The sequence below is a fragment of the Lygodium microphyllum genome, chromosome 4 (assembly GCF_053477565.2).
Source record: "Lygodium microphyllum isolate KBCC chromosome 4, Lygodium_microphyllum_v1.1.10, whole genome shotgun sequence".
Taxonomy (NCBI): domain Eukaryota; kingdom Viridiplantae; phylum Streptophyta; class Polypodiopsida; order Schizaeales; family Lygodiaceae; genus Lygodium; species Lygodium microphyllum.
Genome location: NC_141138.1, coordinates 169,601,344 through 169,623,751, shown reverse-complemented (window position 1 = coordinate 169,623,751; position 22,408 = coordinate 169,601,344). Strand labels below are relative to the sequence as shown.

General features: G+C 40.2%; 1 protein-coding gene across 1 annotated transcript; it reads left to right on the top strand.

The window, feature by feature from the left end:
• The first annotated feature begins 462 nt into the window (after positions 1–462).
• Positions 463–21,578, top strand: LOC148037888 (UDP-xylose transporter 3-like). Its single transcript, XM_087676853.1, has 7 exons — positions 463–933; positions 1,984–2,168; positions 18,759–18,826; positions 18,922–19,054; positions 19,200–19,361; positions 19,463–19,735; positions 20,909–21,578. The coding sequence occupies exons 1-7, from the start codon at positions 813–815 to the stop codon at positions 21,032–21,034; spliced, it is 1,068 nt and encodes a 355-aa protein (XP_087532979.1). The 5' UTR covers positions 463–812; the 3' UTR covers positions 21,035–21,578.
• Positions 21,579–22,408: the final 830 nt, after the last annotated feature.

Here is a 22,408-nt window from a genome sequence, read left to right as displayed (position 1 = left end):
ATTGGGGTCTAAACCCTAAAATTGTCACTAGTTTAACAAAATACCTACTTTTTTATGGACATGATATTGTCAAGACCTAGGATTCTCGAAATGGAATATGTAATAGGATTTAACTAATACGATCAATGCAAAGGCTTAGCACTGGGATGTGGAACCTCGTTCACTTCTTTGAGGGCGCGAGTCAAGGTAACAACTTACAAGGAAGAAAGAAGTTATACATTCCATTTCTCAAGAACTGCTAAGAAAGCCTACAAATCAGACATTTTAACGTGCACTTGGAAAATGGAAAACAAGAATTAAAAATTAAAATCAAACCCCATTTAAAAAAAAAACACAAACAAACGGACCACGCCCGACAGTGGACTGAAAGTACCGGTGGGGCCTAGGGAGGTCAACCGGTGATAGGCCGTCAGCCGGTAATCCTGGCGTTTTCAGGATCTTATTATACACAGAACATAGTTTCTTCTCTACTTGTCACACGCACGCAGGGGAGAGGAGAGAGAGGAGGAGGGGAGGAGAGCATTCCAATCACCACCACCATTTATAAGAAGCTTTCCTGGTCTCAGTCATCACGACACGCGCATTTGCCATTAGCTATTCTCTGTACATTGGGGTTTGATCAAGCAGATCTAGATCTCTCTCTGTCTCTGTCTCTGTCTCTCTCTCTCTCTCTCTCTCTCTCTCTCTCTCTCTCTCACTGATAGGCTAATAAGGGACCAGCTTGATTGTCCTCTCTCTGTGCCTTCAATTTGCTGCTCCTACCGAGGGCAGGCTGCGGTTTTCGGGCCAGGAGTTCGACCGAAGGCAGAGTTATGACGGAGAGCGCAGGGAGACAGCTCGGTACAGTAGGCGCATTGAGCCTCTCAGTCATCTCCTCTGTTGCCATCGTTATATGCAACAAAGCCCTTCTCAGCACATTTGGATTCAATTTCGGTACATTCTCCACACACCCCCCACCCCCCACCCCCCCAACCCCCCGCGCGCCAAAACTCTTGTCTTACGAGGACGCGACGCATCATTTTTCCCTGATTTTCACAGAAAGGGTACTTCAATTGTTCAGATCCAGAGCATGTGCATCGACGCCGCTACTCTGTTTAAGATGCATTTTGTGAATGGCTAGCAAGAATTTTCTGAAATGAATTTAATGACACGTGAATTGCATGCAGCAAATGCAGCCTGATCCGTTCTTTGTATCTTTATATAGTGCCCTAAGTCTCTACTGCGTCTATCTACATATGAATTTACTAGTATTGCATAGGATGAGACACATTCGTGCTATTAAGAGATCTACATGCTTCCAGTTACAGAACATGGGATGTGCACTTTCTCTGTATGTCTATATGTCAGGTCTTGAGATATACTAGAAGAGTACTATGATGTTAGTTACTTCACGTGTCATATTTCCAATGTGAATTGTGGAATAAGATATCCTGGGTTGCCCTATTGCCCTCTGCAGTTGTCCCATGCTCGCATAGGCAATGGTCCTGACATGTCTTCACCATGACAGATGGTGGAACATATTTTGCTTGCATGTGGCTGTCATAGTTCCTTGAATTTGCAGACACCTCAGTGTGCATAACTTGTCAGCCAACTGTCCTTAGTTTTTGACAGTGGCCATTACAGAGGGTTGGAACCAGCTGCGGATTTTCTTAATGTGTGCTGGGTCTTTACATGAAGTGCTAAACTTAGTGCTGGGGTACTTTCCGTCGCAGGCATTCCACCTAGGACTGACAGATCAATAGTTGGTCGTAAGTATCAGGATGCCCACCTTGTCTTCACCAATCCTGAAAAATGCTTTCCATGCAATGACATTCTCACCATCCGTTTGGTTTTTTGGTATGCATGTAGATTATTTAATATGAGGAACTTCTGTATGTGTTATTAGTCTGATACTTGACTTGGATTTGTGACGTTGAGAGCAAATGGAGAAATTTTGAGCATCTTTTAAATGACTGAGCCCATATATCTGATTATTTGATGCAGCAACCACACTTACGAGCTGGCACCTGTTAGTGACATTCTGCTCGCTGCATGTGGCCCGATTGCTGAAACTGTTTGAACACAAACCATTTGACCCACAAACAGTGCTGGGATTTGGAGTCTTGAATGGAATCTCAATTGGTCTTTTGAATCTGTGTTTAGGATTCAATTCTGTCGGTTTTTATCAGGTAGGAATGGATCTTGTATTTAAGTTATATGTGCTATGTGATGCTCTGCTTTGTACTTTGATGCCATTTGTACCAGTTGTTTATAGTGCTATGTTCAAAATGTTCAAGCATTCTCTACTGTAGTTGCTTTACTATTTTATTGTTTCTCAGCTGACCATTCAAATAGCAAATAGAAAATTAGGGGCATGCTACAGCGTCCTTGTAAAGTTGTTGGTGGTTGTCAGGCATGGTACTTGCAAACGTGTTGGTGATTGTCAGGCGTGCTACTGGTAAACTTGTTAGTGGTTTTCAGGCATAAGATCAACAACTAAGTAATGCTGACCCTCACTCTCAGTGTGCTCGGTTTGCTTTGGTTTCTGTCACACGGTGCATCTATCTCATATATCAGAAAACCTAGTCCATTGGAGGATTGACTTTTGTGTTGACAAGGCTGTTCCTTGGCGGAGTTAATAGGTCTGCTTGCACTGTGAACAAGTACCTTTGTACAAATCAAAGTGAACCAGCTATTCTTGTAAATCTTTCAGATTTGTTCTTGCCCTTTATCCAATCTCAATACTGGAAACTCTTGTATGGTCTGGGTATTACAGTGGCTATTGGCAGATTTGGCACTTCTATCCAGCACATGTGACTATGCCTGATGGTGAATGGATGGCTCCTGTATGTTAAATTTCCTGGTCTTTGGAAGTTTCTCTTACTTAAAGAGGATGTTCTTATTTGTTTTAATGGGGTGAGTTTGGCATAATGGTCTAATCCAGAAAGTGTACTGCCCATCTGGGGGATGCTCATATGTAGTGCTTTTGTAGTGGCTGTGGCCAGAACATGTGCCTCATATAATCCTAGTTGGGGGAATGTGGTGTATCCCTATTTATGGTTATGGTTTTTCTCAATAAGGCCTTACTCATCAAGTAGGGTGCCTTCGGGAATGGATACCTTACTCAAACAGTCATATTTGTCTAGTAAGTTTTGGTCATCGTGTGGGTTGCTCTTGAGAATGTAGACCTTGCTCGAAGGAGGCACCCTAGTTAATGAGCAAGAGCTAGTCCAAGGGGCAGAATCCAAATTGAGGACCTTTGGGAAAGTGCATGATGTGGGTGAGGTTGGGTCCTCTTGGTGATCTTGATCTTCTTGGTTAGGAAAAGTTGCAGTTTGAGGATTGTCGATAGGTATGATCAGGTCAACTAGCGTTTGTGGCTTTTGTTCACTACAACACAAATTTAACATTGACGTATGGGTAGTACCATTGTTGCTTAAAACATGTCCACACACGTACACACACACGTGCCCCTTTTCCCTTTTCTTTTTTTGTGCCATATTATTTTATGCTATTGATGAAACCCCAAAAAGGTTGAATACATAGACAACCATATCTAGGAAAAGTAAAAAGTAAAATACAAATGTTAGCCTTTTATAGAGAGTGACCATCCTTAAATAGCCTAGGGGAAGATTTCAATGTTGAAGATGTCATTGGCCTAGAGGACCAATGTAACCAGCCTTTCTCCTTGGATAGGGTGGTAAATAACCTGATTAAGCACTATTTACAGAAATTAACAAATTCTCAAAATTGAAATACACACTTTACCGTATAATCTGGGACATCGATAGGTATGATCAGGTCAACTAGCGTTTGTGGCTTTTGTTCACTACAACACAAATTTAACATTGACGTATGGGTAGTACCATTGTTGCTTAAAACATGTCCACACACGTACACACACGTGCCACTTTTCCCTTTTCTTTTTTTGTGCCATATTATTTTATGCTATTGATGAAACCCCAAAAAGGTTGAATACATAGACAACCATATCTAGGAAAAGTAAGAAGTAAAATACAAATGTTAGCCTTTTATAGAGAGTGACCATCCCTAAATAGCCTAGGGGAAGATTTCAATGTTGAAGATGTCATTGGCCTAGAGGACCAATGTAACCAGCCTTTCTCCTTGGATAGGGTGGTAAATAACCTGATTAAGCACTATTTACAGAAATTAACAAACTCTCAAAATTGGAATACACACTTTACCGTATAATCTTGGACATTAGACACCTTGTTGTCCCCAAAACTAGCACCCCTTTCATGATTTATTTAACTTAATTGAAGAAAAAGTTGATGCACAATGGGATTCTCCCAATCTCTTTCGGTATTCTGACTCCTTGCTGTCCAAAATGACCTGCTAGTCTTCAATCTGATTTGCTCCTTGATTTGGGCAATCAATTGGCCTTCATCCGCTTTGATGGAGATGGAAAATGCCCCAAATTCAGTGATTTGTTGGTCCCTCCACTTGAACAGGCTAAAAACAGCTTCAGCATTGTTGAATCCAAGTGTTGGAGCTTCCAATTTCTGGTACACTTCCTAAGGTTGTTGCTAAACCCTAATGTCTACTTGTAGATTAGGATTTACAGCAGAGAAATTTGAAATTTTTGAGTCTTTGGTGATCTCAATGTTGTAATCTTCGGAGCAAGGCTGCAGAAAGGCTAGGAGATGAGAGAGAATGCTGAGGAGAGAAAATTCAGACTTTCTTCGTGAAGAACGGAATAAAATCTGTCATTTACTGTTGTTGCCCTGTCTCAACAGCTTGTAGATGCAAAGAACTGAAGAAAATTAATCATTTATTGTTGCTGCCCTATCTCAATAGCCTGTAGATGCTGTTACCTGCTGTTGATTGGTCTTCTCCTGCCCCTAGCTACCTCAAAAGGTCCTCCAGTGGCTGCAAATCAGATTGACAGCATCTTCTCCCTTTCTCTTGTAGACTAAATATACTAAAAATGCCTCTCTCTAGCCTTTAAAGACATTTTTCAGTATTGTATGGGCATTTTCGACAAGCGACAGCCTTCCCAAATGGTTTTTCTAGCATTATCCATAATTAAATATTAATTTTCAATCTTTACATATTGAAAATCAATCTAATAATTATTTCGGTGCCTTGAAAAATAATCTGACTAGCCAATAATTAAATTGGCTAGGCATTTTTCATTCCCGAGTGTCTGTGCGCCATCTTTGACCATCAGATTGACATTAGATATCATTAAAGCCACTTCCCTAGTGTCACACCAATTAACACTTATGGCCAAATGAATGACCTAGGCTAACAACTGGCACGAGATACCACCAAGTACATGTGTGGCATAACTTATAGCAACTTTTACCTTTAATATCTCGTAATTTCCTTGGATCCCAGGCTCATAAATTTACTCTAATCCCAATTATACCTCACATGTGCGACATTTACTTAACTGTGTGATTAAAAATTAATCCACATGTTAAGTGAGGTTTCAAAAGATACATGTTCTCATGTGACAACCAAATCATTGCAAAAACCAAGCACATAAACACTATGTGGTTGGCATAGAGCATTGTTGACCGTTTCTTGAGTTTTTGGGTAATGCATTTAGTATTTATAGCATCAATTGGTTATCAAAGCTGATGCCACAATCTCAATTGCATATACTAGCCAAGTTCTATCTTTTTGCTGTATATAACAACAATGATCGACTTCCTCACTAATAAGCTTTGAGTCCATTCTTTATCTTTATCTATTCCCTCTTTGATCATTCATCTTTATAGATTTGCACCCTTGGTGGACTTAGTACTAGTGGCAAGCATCACTGTTGCACTTTGGCAATATTGACCTATTGTACATTTGGAGATCTTCATTGAATAACGTTTATGTTATACATCCTACCTCTTGCTCGCAAGATTCTCAGCCCTTTATTTCACATTTTTCCTTTAGTATTTGGCAGATTGGAGTTGCAATGGGGAGTTAGCTAGGGTGGTGCATGGTGGTTTTGCTTATTTTATGACATGTCATCTCATTGGTATTTGATGGTTCGATTTTTCTTTAGAGGAGTGTAAATGTGGTCTTTTGTCTACTTCAAGGGGACGACTTTTATGCTGCAAAGATAATTTGTTCTCTTCCATTGAGGGTAGTACTTTTCAAGAAGACTTTCAAGTGTTGGCTTTTTGTGTACATTGATGGCTAGCCACATTTATGTTATTCTTCATTGACTATGTAGTGTAGTATAGTCTTTGCATGGCCCTTGTTGTTAAGTGGCATGTGGGGATCTTTACCCTCGTGGCCTAGCTTGAGATCTTTGGAGAATCCTTTGCTTCTCTTTGAGGCGGTAAAGAATCTGTATGTAGTTTACTCACTTTGAACCTTGGGTCTCTGCATCATGCTTTTCTATGTTATTAATCAATCCTTAAGTTTTTCTCTTGATCCCTCAAGTCATTCAAAATCTTAGGGTTCTTCTGTCCCACTCTAGTGCATGAGTTTTTCCTTGACTTGTGTCCTCCCTTGTTGTGTAGGAGTAAGCTAACATTTTTTTTCTTTGATGGTCCTTTGTGAATCCCAAAAAGAGGCTTCACTACCAAATTCCCCTATATGTATCTTGAGTTTTTCTTTTTTTTTTGGATCCTCTGAATCTTCTATTTCATGGTGGAATCCAAGTTATTTTGAATGAAATCTCTGAACCATGGAACCAAAGGTAAACTCAAACTTAGTCTTCTTTTCTTTTTCAATGGGTCCTTGAGTTTGGCCCAATTTTGGGTTCTTGATTGTTAGGAAGTAGATTTAGGTATATACTCATTAATTCCATAGGCAAAAATAATATTCGTACAATATTTCAGGTGTGAAAGAAAGAATCCGTGTTCATGTACTGTAATCTCCATGCGAAGGAAATAGTGAAGTCAGCCTAAGTTAGTCAACCACATCATATGTGTCGTCGAGCATCAATAGGCATGATTGCTACTCTTGTTCCTCTTTGGCCTAGTGCTGCTTGGAACATGCAAGGAGTGTCACTCCACTACTATAGGATTGGACACCCAAGAAGAGAGTAATTTCAGCAACTTTAAAAACATTTTATTGCAACTAGAGTGCTCTTGCACGACGTGACATGTATTGGCTGCAAAGTTTGGAATTTGTTGTGGTGTTTAGAGGTTATGATGGAAAGCTTTGAATTAAGTGCATAAGGTCGGATTTCCAATAGTTTCTCGAGCACAATCGATCCACAAAGATTGTGTCACACCCATTGATAGACGCCCACAACTTCAGATTATCCAAAAGTCCACATGTGGACTTTAGCCTGCCAAATTTGAGAAAACACAGCCAACAATAAGCTCCAATTCATGGAGCATTCCTCATGTAAATCTCTCTTTGTGCACTTCTCATGCATGCTTGCTTTGTATCTCTCACAAACAATGAGTTTTTTGGCTACAAGATTGTGAGAAACACACTTTGTCCATGACATGGTATTCAAAAAGTGCATGAGGCTTGAGATCTCAAATAAGAAGAGAGGATCTCAGCCAAGGTGCTGTAAAACTATTCCAACAAGGTTTAGATCAAAATCTTCAACATTACCTCCTGAGAAGCTCCATGCATTCCCATTGACTAGAGAAGAAGATTGGTTGTTGTCTCGACTCCATGCATGCTATGATCGCATTCTTCATGGTAGAAGTTTAGTATTTTCGCAGAAAAATTGAATCAAACATGGTGTGGGTTGCTAGGGGGCGCTTTGGGGGAGGGGGGTTTTGGGAGATGGAGATATACTAGAGTTTGAAGAAAACACAAAGTGTGCAGCCATGATTGAAACATAGTGAACTCAAACACCAATGCAAAAAAGCAAAAACACAAAAGGAAGATAATTGAATAATGAATGAAAATATACAAAATGCCCAAGGGGAGAGCTGTCCAATAGCTGGTGGCTCTTGTGGGGAGTGGATTGAGGGAGGTGTTGATATGTGTTGTTCGCTAGAGACGGATCTCGAGTGTAATAATTGCTAGTCGGAGGAGAGGTTGATGAAGAGAGGGGTTGAAAACACAAAAACGACCTGCACTCCTTTTGTGGATGCAAATGTAGAGTAGGGGGATGCTAAAAAGTGTTCCAGACAACAAATAGGCAGCTTGTAGGGGTGAGAACACAGTAGTCTACCAGGTTGTAATGATCATGGCAGTAGTTGGGAATACTCGAATAGGAGTTGCAGCAATTGAATAAAGGGATAGAGTGATGGTGATTGTAGTTCGAACCGAACAGTGGTGCGGTTGACCTTTGGATGATCATGGCAGCAGTTGGAGATGATGAGGAATGAGTGGACTGTAGCAGGAGGAGTTGGTAGTAACGTAATGATGAATTTGGGATAGATTGGGATATCTTGCAAAATAAGGGACAAGTGACCTAGCACACACTCTATTTACAGATGAGGAACCGCCAAAAAGTGGAGAGTTTGCTTATGGGGCACTGAAACATATTGAGTGCATTTGGGTTTTGGGGCTTTTTATTGAGCTAATGAAGGTTTACTATGTAGTGTGCCTTTTTTAGTTTAATACCTCCTCTTAGGCCTGAATTTGAAACCACAAAGGGATCGCCCAAAGTAGCCAAGCCATTGGTCAATGGGTGCATATCGGTTGCCTAAGAAACTACCAAGACTACAAAGGCAATGGCTATCTTACTTTAGGAGTCCAATGGGCCACTCTAGAGAGGCCAAGGCATCAAACAAAGGGTGCTTGTTAGCTACCTAGTGGCCTACTAGGGCTTGCAAAAGCAATGTTTAAGCACTTTGAACTTTGTTTGAAAAAAAGGGTAACAATGCCTCCCTGGTGGGGGGAAGAGGGATAGTTGGCTCCCAAATCACAAAAGAGTGTAACTAGATTTCCTTTCGGGGGAAGGGTGGTAGTGACCTGATTTACACTAATTACAATAAGAATAAAATTCACATAGACTAAAAGTGCAATATCACCATTAAATCTTGGACAATGGATAGCTTGTTGGCCCCAAAAACTGGCGTTCCTTACAATGTTTCTTTAACTTGAATTGCAATTGGATGAAGTACACTTGAGATTTCTTCAATCTCCTTTGTTAGCCAAAAGCTTATTGCTGTCGCAAGTGACCAATAGGCCTTAAAACCAATTTGCCCCTTGGTTTACTTGGGGATTGGCCTTTACCTTGCTCCTTGGATGACAAATTTAGCCCAAAATTTGATGTTGCCTAGCTAGTCTCTTAGAATTCTTTGAAATGCTCAGATTTTGGGTGCTGAATACCAAGTCATAGGCCCCAAATTTTGAGCACACTTCTCGAGGTGGTGGTCAAATCCTAATTTTTGCCCTAAGTTAGGGTTTATAGTTAGAATCTTCAAATTCTCCACCGCCAATGGCTGGCGTTGTTTAAACTTGTGGAGGGAAGATAAGAAATAGTTGGAGAATGAGAGTGAATGTTAGGAACAGAGGGAAAATTCAGACTTCCATAACAAGAAAATGGAAGAAATCTGCTGTTGCCCTATTTAGAATGCTGCATGATGAGATGCATAGATGAGTGCCACATGATGAGGATGTGCATGTGCCAGGGTGCCACTTGGATAGTGTCCCTCATAGGGAAAATTGTTCACTTGCCCAAGTGTCCCTTTAGAAAGATGATGATCATGTAATGCAAACAATAGATACAATAGGGAAAGGATGCCATTATTGAAAACCAAAGACAATGGTGAAATGTTAAAATACTAAATGACAAGGTAGAAACCCCCTCTTAAGTTTCAACCATGGATATCAATGTCGAAGCTAGAGGAGGATTTGATATTTGGACTTTGTGTGGTGCTAATAACCAAGATGAAAGGATGTAGTCTGATGATGAAGGTAGACTTGACACCGGCTAGTTGAAAGAGCCAAAAGAGAAGCAACCATTTGGGTATGTGGAAGATGCTTGTATTGGATCTTGGGAGAGGGCTCCTGTGCGGACCAAGGGGAGTAGGCAAGCTCGAATCTCAATCTCTATAGAGGGCTCCAGTGCTAGTCGAGAATTACCAAGATAATAGTCCATTATGCAAGTGGATCTAGTGAATGAAGAAGGAAGACATGACGCTTCCCAATTGGAAGAGCGGAGGAGAGTCAGCCATCTAAAAGTAGTGAGGACGTATTGGGGCCTTGCACTCGATCTCGGAAGATGGCATGTTGTTTAGCATCAATTGGGAAGGGTGGGATTGGGTCTAAGTATCTAGGTGATTCCTTTCCCCTCCGTGTTTCCTTCAGAGGAAAGAAGGTGACTCATTAGTATAAGAGGGAGGTTCATGCAGTTGAGCAATTGAGAAGGGGTGGTCTAGTGCATTGGAGGGGGATTTCCCACACAACTAGACGAGAGGACAAAGCGTGACATACTTGTGGATATGGGGAGATACACAATGTGCGGGTGGCATTCTTGGCAACAAAGCAACCTCTTGAGTGTCTAATGATGGCCTAACATCTAAATGTGCATCATAGTGTATTAAAATTGAATAACCTATGGTAGGTCTATAGTAGGACTCTAGATTTAATGTAGATGAATCTAAATCTGAAGTGATAGTGGGAGGGAAGGGCGAGAAATGTTAGAGTAAATGTGAAGCACCAAACTCATACTCAAATAAAACAGAAGATGATTACGTTGTGGAATATCTCTGATTATAGAGTATTTTTCAAATCCATATTGGCACCAAATTGGGTCTCCCAAGTGACTTACAATCGGTCTTTGCTTAACTAAAGAAGTAGTATAGACATAATTAGACTTACACAAAAATAGATTGTACTAACCTACCATCGGGCTTGAGTGTGAAGAATTTGAACTTTTGGTAGTGAGTGGATAGTCTTTTCTCAACTGAGAGGTGATTACTCTTGTCAATAGATGTAATGTGTCCAATTGAGGAATCCTCATCGGCATGATTTAGTGGTCCACCGAGAGACTTTTTCTAAGCGACGCTGCGTGGTACTCCTTAGAATAACATAGGGTTTGTCACCTAGGCGCTCTCTAGTCCACTCCACAATGAAAGGTTCTAGTCGTAACCCATAAGGATCGACCTGAATCCGGGTCCCTAATTTGACACTAAGGTCACATAACAACTTAACTCTTGCGCCAGTTCTTGAGCCATTGCATTTGCAAATCAACTCAACTTGAAGTAGACCAATGCCGTACTTGGTTCATAGTGAGGGAGAAATGAGGGGGAGCAATATGTGTCGACCCCTCTACTTGTAGGGTATAGTCTCGACTCTGTTTTCCTAAAACAACATTGATCGGGGTCTAAGATAACGCACTAGGTAGTCACGCATTTGAACCTTCCTAAATCTAGTGCCTCTCACTTTCCTCAAGGGTTTGTTTTAGTTATCTAATTATCCTAATACGTTTAGGTTTGACATGCAAAGACCTTTCTTAATCATCCATTAAACATTGGTTCCTTTACGTAAATTATGTTACAAACACAAAGACAATATCAAAGCAATCCTTTGGAAGTAGTTATAAAACAATGTTATTGTCCTCCACCTTCTCCAAGGTGCAATGCCAGTTTGGTATTCCATCCCTTAATTCAGAACTCGTATTCAATCTCATGTACATGATCCACCAATCCGCCCTTATCTAGTATCAGGGCCTTCCAGGAAGTCCACCTTGGGTCACACAGAGGTTGGATGGTTCCTAGGAGCATGAGGGGTTTATAAGCGAGAGCCCCCCTGGCACCCTCACCTCCTCTTGCCCAAGGGTTTCCTATGGAGAGACCTCTCGCATTTGGGGTGGGTCCTAACCTCTTAGTGCAGTCAAACAACCCCTTGGTGAAGGGCTCCCACCACTTACCTTGGGGGAGATTTAGTGAGTAATAAAAAAATCCCGCCCATGAAGGTATGGGAACTTTTATGTAAATATACAATGAAGCAATTAGCCTATGATTAACAGCTAGGAAAACATTTCTTTTCCATAATATCAATCCGACAGTTGTTTTGAATACTCCATAAAAATCAGCCACTTATCTTGGATAGTAAGACTATCTCTTTCACAAAATGACTAGTCTTAAAAAAAAAGAAGATAGTTTCAATAACCCCAAAACACATCCTTTGTCTGATGCTTTGCAAATGAAGATACAATCCCTTTTATTTAAATACTTTGCAATAAAGATGCAATCTATAGCAACTTATCCTTGCATTAAAGTGCAATTTCAAAGTGATACATACGAATCACATAATGGAGTAACATGTTTTTCAATCTTTTTCTTTACATCACAAACTTTTCTTTAAATGATTTAACAATTTATTATGCCCAATCCTTCTGTTATTATATCGAGCGATATCTATTCTACCTTCCCCTAGATCACTAAAATTCTCTATAGCACGACCAACTTCAGTACTACTTAGCAATGTGAGTTGCTACTTTACAAGGCAATTTTATGCACTCTTTACGCTTCCTTTACAAACACCCTTCATTTCTATGCAATAGCAAGAGGTCTAGATATTAAAGATATGACTTATGAGATTAGACTAGGACCATATGTGAGTTGCTACTTTACAAGGCAATTTTATGCACACACTTAATGCTTCAACTTTATGAATACCCTTCATTTCTATGCAATAGCAAGAGGTTTAGATACTAAAGATATGACTTATGAGATTCGACTAGGATCATATGCCGACCATAATTCTCAACTCGGTTTTATAACCAAAAAGCAAGGAATAGGGGGGTGGGGGGGCACTTGGAATCCTTAGCTAAATCATGGACTCGGCGTGCTTCCATGTCCGAAGGAATAGTAGGATCAACGTGGGATTGAGGGACCACCCTCCAACTAGGTATTATCTGACTTAGTACTGAAGTTGCTTGTCGAAATCCGACAGTTGGACCAATTGATGCACAAGGATTGATTGAAGAACCTGCAATGGTGAAACTCGCTATTGAACCCTCAATATAAGGTCTCTCCTCTTCTTCTTTCTATCTTTCCCTTCTCTTAATTTCTCTCTCTCTCCCTCACTCTCTCTATCTCTAACTCCCTCACTCTCTCTATCTCTCACTCTCTCTCTTTTCTCTTCTTTGATGACTACGAGGTCACAATTGCTCTCCATTGAACTCGAGGCAAGGAGGTGGCGTTGATCATGACGAGTTAGCGGCTGATGGTCTCACAATGACTTTCTTTTCCTTCTCAAATCCTCCTTAAAAACTCTTAATTTCTCTAAAGTCCCCCCCCCCCCCCCCTGTAAGCCCTTATTCCCACGTGGGCTCTTGGGGACATCAAAGTAAAGTGCCCCAACTGAGATGCACCTTGTGAAAGAATATGAGATGAACATGAGTTGGGATTCGGTGAATAATCCCTAGAAGTAAAGATAGTAGATGAAGATAATAATGGAGTGTTGTCTTGTGAATGAAGACCACAATGCCTCAAGAGAGCCTCTATTGTAGGAGTGGTCTAAGAAGAAATTAGAGGATCCCAAGATGGAGTGGTTTGAGCCATCATGAATCAGCATGTAACGTATGCTATAGTTAAGAACAAACCAAGCAAACCACAATAGCCTCAAGTAACTCTTGAAAAGAGTACTCACTCTGATACTATGTGGAGATATACTAGTGTTTGCACAAGAAAATGTAGTGTACAACCATGATTGAAATACAATGAACTTAGACACATTGATACCAAAACGCAAAATGAAGATAATTGAATAATAAATGAATAATGAATCACAAAATACAGAATGCTCAAAGGGAGAGTTTTCCAACAGCCGGTGGCTTGCTTGGGAGTGGGATGAGGGAGGTGCTAATATATATTGTCTAGTGGTGGCTCTCATGGGAGTGGCTGAGGAAGGTGTTAATGTGCGTTGTGCATTGGAGACGGATCCCGAGTGCAGTAATCACTTGTTGGAGCAATGAAGAAAAGTCTTGAAAAGACAAAACGACCTACTAGAGATGCAAGCACAGATCAAATTGATACTGAAAAGTGCTTGAGATGATGAATAGTAGCAAGGTACCTTGTAGAATACGAGTCCACTAGGTCGTAATGATTAGGGCAACGGCTAGGAATGGTTGAACAGGTGTAGTAGTTAGAAGATGAGGAATGAGTGGGCAGCAAGAGGAGGAGTTGGAAGACGATTGAGGATAGACCAGCATAACTTGCAAAACAAGGGATACAATTGATCTAGCGCACACTCTATTTATAAAGGAGGAACCAACCAAAAAGTGGGAGTTTGCTTATGGAACATTGTATAAACGCCAATATAGTATACTTAACAATTATAATATTCATTTGTTTTCAAGACTTGAATATTTCAAGAAATGGAGGAAACAAATACTTAAAGCTGAATATGACATTTATGCAGAAGACCATATCCATGGAAACATAAAAGTAATGGAGAGGAGAGGGGGTTGAAGATGGGCAAACCCCCTCGAAAGAATGCATTTTTACTCAACCCGAGAACCATAATATATCGATATGGCTTGCTTCTTGCACTTGAAATGGAAGAAGAGCTTGAGAAGGAGGGTTGTAATGAATTTACTATTCTACTGTCTTGTAAAACAATAGTGAAAGAAGAGGAAATATGGATGTATACAATGATGAAGGAGTAGAGGATGATAGAATGGATATGACCAACTTTATGCAATCTTCAGCTATTTTACAAGAGTTTATAGCCAAGAAAATTGATGTAAAATGGGAAAAAATGACCTCTCTTTATAGGAGAAAGGGGAGAGCCATGCAAAAAGGGAAATTGGAGTAGTACAAGACAAATGTTAGTTACATGTCATGGGGTGTGACAAGGGCTAAGACACTTGGAAGCTTGTGTGACAAGTATCTTGTCTCTTTGCTATGGCCTTTTTTTTTGGATTGATTACTGTTAAAAATAAAACAATTAAATTTAGTAAGTACTACCAGAACATAGAACTTCTACAAGATTTAGCATCTTATCGCTACTTTTAGAATTAGGATTTTAAAGGCCAATTTGAGGCTCTTAAGATTTAGGGGATCCTTCCAATGTAGGTGTCATGTGAAAGCTGTTTAAAAGTACATCACATAAACAATGCTGAATTCTTCATACAAGTTTTCCATGCAAAGAGATGTGCATTTTAAGCTTTCAGCCTACACATGTACATTGTACAAACATTTCATGATCATACTATCTTCTTGATTGTAACTGCTTGTTTTGGCGGATCTAGCCCACACTTCAAGGCATTAATTCTTTCTACATGTGAGCCAAATCTTGATATGCTCGAGTTTTGGTCATAGGCACTCAATGGGATCATAGTGGGAGTGTGTACTATCTTTCCTTTAACCCACTACATGGGTCCACCATGACATGTGACCACTCTCATTAGTGAGAAGCTCTAGCACACTTTTCTTTATATCTAATAAGTTCAAACAATGTATATGCAAAATAATAGAAAGGATACAAAATCATTTTCTGTTGTTATGACACATTGAAACACACAAAGTGCATTTGAGTTTTGGGGACATTGAAATATGCTAATTGAAAGAAGGAAGAGTGGAGAGGGATCTCTCTCTGATTTGGATTCTTGGAGAGTGATTCCTTTCAGATTCCAAGTAGAACTTGACTCTTCTTGGAAATTTGAGTCAATCCTTAGTTGCACAATGTGTGTTTTAAATTAATGCGAAAAGAAATACTACAAGGGGTGCCAACATTTTGGGGCGAATGAGGTGTCTCAATTTTGTTAAGGGAAATCTAGTCCAAAGTGGTAAACTGTTGACTTTTTAATTTTCATATATTTTGGGTTATTTCTTGTTGTAAATTGTGGTAAATTAGTGCATTTTGGTTCTGCCACTCTTTTGTAAAAAGGAAGGTTGGTTTCGTAGGCAATTGCTGTTTTTTCAAGGCAGGGAATGAGAAATTGCTCTCCTATTGCTTCTCTCACCTCCGTATTCAATTTGGTGATGGAAATTTGGAGCCTCGATTTTGAATGTGAAGTGTTGCTATAGGAAATTGGCTGATCCCAAGTCTATCACCATCAAGAATTAGGGTTTGCATGGCTGCGTTATGATGTGTGCATGCATGCCTCATTGATTTGTGAGGGTTGCTGCTGTAAATTCAGTTAGACCAAGGTTTTGGGTCAAATCAGTGTTGGTTCTTCACTTTTTTTGAGCGCAGTCTAGCCCAAAGTGATAAATTGCTCAAATTTTTCAATGTATCATTTGTTTTATGCATTAATCACTGTAATCAATGTAAATCAAGGTTTCACCACTCTTTCTTGAGAAGGAACATTGGCTTTACTAGTGCCACTTCATCAGCTGGCCACCCATATGCAAATTGCTCCATTATCCATACATATTTGTGCAACAGTTTGGGGCCCAATGTCCATGATCACTTCTTTTAGGATCTTATATATGTACTCCCTAGACTTATATTATCCACTTGTATCAACCTCTTCCATAAAACAAACCCATGTATAGAAGATGCCTTCACATTGATGATAGGTCTACAGCATGTCTTAGACCACCCATCACATACAATATTGCATTTATATTCTTTTCACTTCTCTCTAATGTCAAGTAAATCTTTGTCCAACACACCTCTTTGCATGTTGCTTTGCATGAAGACTTTTGTAAGTTTTGGGGGGGGGGGGGGGGGGGGCGCGAAGGGGGGAGGGTATAGCTAGGGTATGCTTCCTTTATTGCTTTAACCATATCCAAAAACTATGGACTTCTACCTTCCAATGAGGAATGCCCTCAACGTAGAAAGAACAATGAAGGGCAATGCTTGCATTCCACCTTGAGTGCAACTTCCAAGCTTTGCTGAAGCTCCCTTTGATCTAGCCAACATTTGCCTTTTCGAGCTTGGCTCTAGAGCAGCATCTACAACACTTACGCTGTAGCATTCTACCAGCATGTGGGTCTGCGTCTAAATCAGCCATAGATGCATCAATAGCTGCAAGTTGATCACCACATCCTTTTGTCACATGCAACCTTCATAGTATCCCTTTCACCTGCTCAAGTGGTTGAGTGTGTTTCTTTGGAGTAAAACCTCTAGCCCCAACTAAAATTCTTTGATTTGTGATGGGTCTCCATCCCAAGTATGTTTGCATTATTTACATTTGCATGTATGTTGTCCCTTTTTACATGGGGTAATAATCATCAAGTAGTCCTATTCAGGGCCTCACTTTCTCCCCATCTATGAGAGCATGCAAAAAATTGGGTTTGGGATAGAGGTTGTGTCATTAGATGAAGGCATAAGATTATATATTTTAAGGAGACTTGAGAGAGAAAGAAGGAAAAGGTTCACACATGAATGCATCTATTCAAATGTATTTACCATACACATTTACTAGCAAGTGGCATGGGTTTTTTTTTTCTGCATAGCCCATCGTGCATTTCATCTGCAGCTGTCTAGTGATATCTATGCTTGAAATTGTTAGTTTTCACATGGTTGACCAACAACTTAAGCCCTTGTTTATGTGGATCCATCTGTGGTTATTTTTGTGAGAATGAGCAATGGAAGTGGAAGATTACAAGTGCAGGATACTGAGAAAAATAAATAGTGAAAGAGAGAACATAAGAACTCAAAAAGACTGAATGAATGGGCAATGGAATCCATAACATAAGAGATAAGATGTACACATTAGACAAGTTATGGTACTTGTGATGACCGACAATACCTCCGGAAGGTGACCTATCAGGTCCATCTCAGTTGTTGAATACCTCCGGAAGCATTTCAGCTGGAACCCACTTTAGTTGGAGATTGAAACAAGTATAGTAGAGCAGGGACTTGGAGCATTGCCTAGTGCTCAAGAGGGAGTCAGCTCTTTGACTTCATCATAAGCAGATCAGCTCAAGTAGTTAGATAGGTCGGACAGGTCCAAAACAGTGCGACCAGGTCAGGAAATACATTGGCAGCAGCTTGTAGCCTGAAAAGCTTAGCAGTCCGGACAGTTAAAAGCTGATTATAGATGTTGATTAGGATATCCGGAATAAAATTTATGTGAATGTCACCATATGCCTTGTGCTGGTCACTTGACATACTCCGGGCTTTCGCCTTGGTTAGCTGGTATTTCTATTGGCTACACATGAAGACTTTTGTGGAGATTCATATGAATGACAAATGAGTTTCATCCCACAAAGCTGAATGGAGCAAACAAACAAGGCCATTAATCCTCCATGGCTTCCCGATAAAACTGGACCAGTTTATCAATGGACTCTATAGTGCGATTGCTTTGAACAAATCAAGGCCATGATGCAATCTAGGTCACGCTAGCTATATAGAAAAAAACAGGTGCATTTACTCTTTAAAGGTGCTGTTAAAGCCATGAATTAACTAGTTTGTTGAACACCTCCATGGCTTGGCTATGAAATAGTCAATAGTGCCATTCCTAGGTTGCTTGGACATTTTTGACAAACGGTCTTTAGAGATTAGAAACCTGCATATCTGCGATCCACGGAGGACCTTGAGATGGATGGATAGATTAGATTGAAAGGAGAAACCAAACCATGGAGGATATGATGCTCTGCATGCATATGCCTCTTGTCATCAATTGGAGTTGGAGTGCTAGCATGCACAAATAAACACCACACCCCTTGAGTCCAGGGTATAAACCCTAGGGTTGTACCATCTATTCGTTTTGCACAGTGAAAGTATGCCCTACACTCAAAAGTAGTGTCTGTCCTCTCTTTCAACAATGCGCGCCCGCCCCCCCCCCCCCCCCCCCCAAAGCCCACAACCAACCAACCACACACACACACACACACACACACACACACACACACACACACACACACACATACATACATACATACATACATACATATATATATATATATATATATATATATATATATAGAGAGAGAGAGAGAGAGAGAGAGAGAGAGAGAGAGAGATTGATTTGAAACAACTTTCAGATGACAAAGCTTGCTATCATTCCTTGTACGGTTCTTCTGGAGACATTATTTTTAAGGAAAGTATTCAGGTAAATACCATTTTGTCAAGTCTTTTCTGGTGAATCTTTTACTTATTTTACAAAAGCTGGATTTTCACTAATTTTTTAGACATTGGTGCTTGTAGCCGACAGATCCAGTCATCTCTTTTTGTGCTTCTTCTTGGGGTCGGGATTGCTACAATCACAGATCTACAATTGAACTTTCTGGGGTCTGTCCTTTCTGTTCTTGCAATAGTAACAACCTGTGTTGCACAAATTGTATCCTTTGCTTTGAGCCACTTCTCCTTTCTGACACTTAAGACAAGCTGTGTGAATTGCTTTTCACTACACGGTCTAGTTTAAGTGCTCTCAGATGATCTGTGAAGATCAGGATTCTGAATGCACCTTAACAAAACAATGTCAGATGACCAATACAATTCAGAAGAAGTTTAAAGTGTCTTCCACTCAATTGCTTTACCAGTCGTGCCCATATCAAGCCATGACTTTGTTTATGACTGGTCCATTCCTTGATGGGTTTTTAACAAAGAAGAATGTCTTTTCTTTCAACTACAATACCCCTGTCTTGGTAAGAGTTCTGAATCTCTCCCCTGATATATGTAAGTCTTTGCTTTTCAAAACAAGGAATATAGTTCTTGGGAGTACTAACTCGGGCATGTTGTGCAACAGTGCTTCATCATCCTTTCTTGTTTGATATCAGTGTCAGTTAATTTCAGTACATTTCTCGTAATTGGCAAGACTTCTCCAGTTACTTATCAGGTCTTGGGACATTTGAAAACATGCCTTGTGCTCGCATTTGGATATATTTTGTTGCAAAACCCTTTTAGCTGGAGAAATATTTTTGGAATTGGTGTAGCTGTAATTGGCATGGGATTATATTCATATATTTCTGTACGAGAGAGCCAGCAAAAGGCTAGTGAAGTGGCATCTCAACTCCCACAGGTTCAATTTCTAATTGTCAATCTCTCTAGAAATTCATTGGTATTTCATATGAAGTGAACAATTGTCCCTTGTCCTGTTTGTCCGCAACTGTGGATTGATTTTCTCTAGTGGCAGTGATCAGTTTGGAATGGGGGTATGCTTCATTCTTGTAGCCTGTATAAGTGGTATGATTTGAGAGTTGCGTTATTTCATATGAAGTGAAAAAATTTGTCCCTTGTCCTGTTTGTCTGCAACTGCAGACTGATTTTCTCTAGTGACAGTGATCAGTTTGGAATGGGGATATGCTTCATTCTTGTAGTGTGTATAAGTGGCATGATTTGGGAGTTGTGTTATTGAAAGAAAAGCTCTGGACTTTGAAATTGTGTTTTAGGATGCAAGTTCAAACTGCACTGGCAAAGGTGTGCAATGAAGTCAGAAGTACAGCTAGGCAGTTTTAGGAAACGTTCCAATTTGCCTGTCCATTGGTTGGTCCAACTAGTGTATTGCTTACCTAAAATGTTTCCACAAGTAACTTTCCCATCAGAGTTCTAGGATTAAAGAAGGTGAACCTTAGGGTACAGGGATAATGATGTCCAAATACCTAAGACCATTCGAACCTTTCACCCTTGGATGGTGCAGTTAGATTCAGGTTTTCATGTATGGGAAGTGTGCTGGAGCAGGTTCTATAGATGAGCCTAGAAAACTTCTACATACATGTCACTCTTACTAGCTTTGAGCTGGTGTGAATAATGGTGAAAGTGGGTGAGGCAGATTCATATGCCTGTTAAGTGTGTTTCTGACATTGTGCCTTTAAAAGGTTCTTTTTATCCAGTACAGCTGTGTATCAGCATGTTCTCTTTTCACATGCACCAAGTTAACTTGCATGCTAGGGTCAAGCTAAGAGGGGCCTCCTTGATCTATTTTTCAAATCGACCAAGAAAAGGTCCTCATAGGAAACAGGTGGTATTATAGGTTCGTCATTTTAATGGCAAGATTCCCATGAACTGGCCTAGTTTCTTTTGGACTGCACCTTTTTTTTACCTTTTTTTGGGAGGGTGTGTGTGTTTTGGCTGAGGGGGCGGGGGGCATGTTTGGACCTTTTATATGCTTGCTCACAGATCATTTGGAGTCTCATCTGGTTTGTTCTTTGTGTTTCAAACCCGGTTGATCTAAGCTTCTTTCTGAATGCTGCAGGTGGTAAAAGAGAAGGAAACAGAGCCTCTCATAAAAATAGAGATTGGATCAAATCAATTAGAGGATTCCACTACTGTAACACCTCTATGGCCCAAGGCCGGCTCAGGGAAAGATTTGCAGGCATGATTTAGCCTTAGCTTCCTCCAACACACTAGTGACTACTCTCACCTCTCACAACCTGGATTCTTCTTGGGTTGTTTCAACTTCCAGCGCTAACCCAGCAATGCCTCACCATTCTTTTAATGCAAAGATGTATTGCCAGTTCTTTTATCAGGGAGCCTGCTAGTATGAGCTTGTTATACTTGGAGCAGAAGGCGATTATGTGGACGGTGGCCATTTTGTGCTCTACATCACTGCAAGTGAACCGAAACGGGCCACGCACGTTCAGGTTCATGCTTTCTGATGTGAATGGGAAATATGCAGCAATCAGGATTGACTAACTGGTGAAAGGTAGCCTTCTTATGGGGTATTCTCAGGGAAATAAATGATGATATGAGGAGGTAGAAAATAGACTCTCTTTGTACACCTGCTTTCAAAAAAAAGAAGAAAAAAGAAGGTGACGTCTCTATGTGAAACTTGTGCTACTGAACAAGTATTGGCAGATTCATTTGTTGAAATGCTGTAAGTGCTCATGCATGAATGAATGGCAAGAACCTGGAATTTGGTGCAATACTTAATTCAAGGAGAGTTGAGTGTGAGATGTGGGATGTTTCATCTTTGAATCCTATGTGCACTAACCTGTTTCATCTCCATCAAACAAATTCTACATACAATGCTAGGGTTTGGGCCCTTCACCTTCAGCCTTAGATTTGTTACTTCTTTACAAGTATTTTTATTTTCATGCATGCAAAGTTGAACAAGACTATATGCCCTCAGTGTTCGTATGGAAAGAACTTGAAATGGTGTCACTTAAAAAAAGGGTTAAATAAGATAATAGCATAGGAAATTATGTAACAATGGTGCAATATTGTGCATTGGAGCTCCTAGCACTACAGTCTTCATAAAGCCAGGGATCTTAGGATTTACTTTAAAAAGAAAGAAGGCAAGGCAAAGAAGTGAACTAAGTCACCTCGGCTCAAGATATGTGAACTTGAGCATATTTAAAAATGCACTCAAGTTGATGGAAGGCGGTTTTTCAAAGAATCATCTTGTCACCACACCATTGTAATACCATGTGCCCTACAAGCAATGCTAGGGCTTCCTTACCTTGTTTAGTAGCATTGTCCATTAAGACATATGCTTTTGCAATGGTGTAATGACTCGGTGAGTCATTCTTTATTAAAATTGAACGTCCCTTGGATGAAAATCCTACAAAGATGTCAATAAAATTGAATATTTCATGCTCAACCGTAGTAAGTAAAGTTTTGTTTATTTGTGCTACAAGAACTCTTTGGAGGGTACTCATGTGTTGTCTAGTTATTACAATGTGAGGTGGTGTTAATGAGGAGACATGATGAACCCACTACCACCACCTTGGCTCATGGTAGTATGATTTGCTTT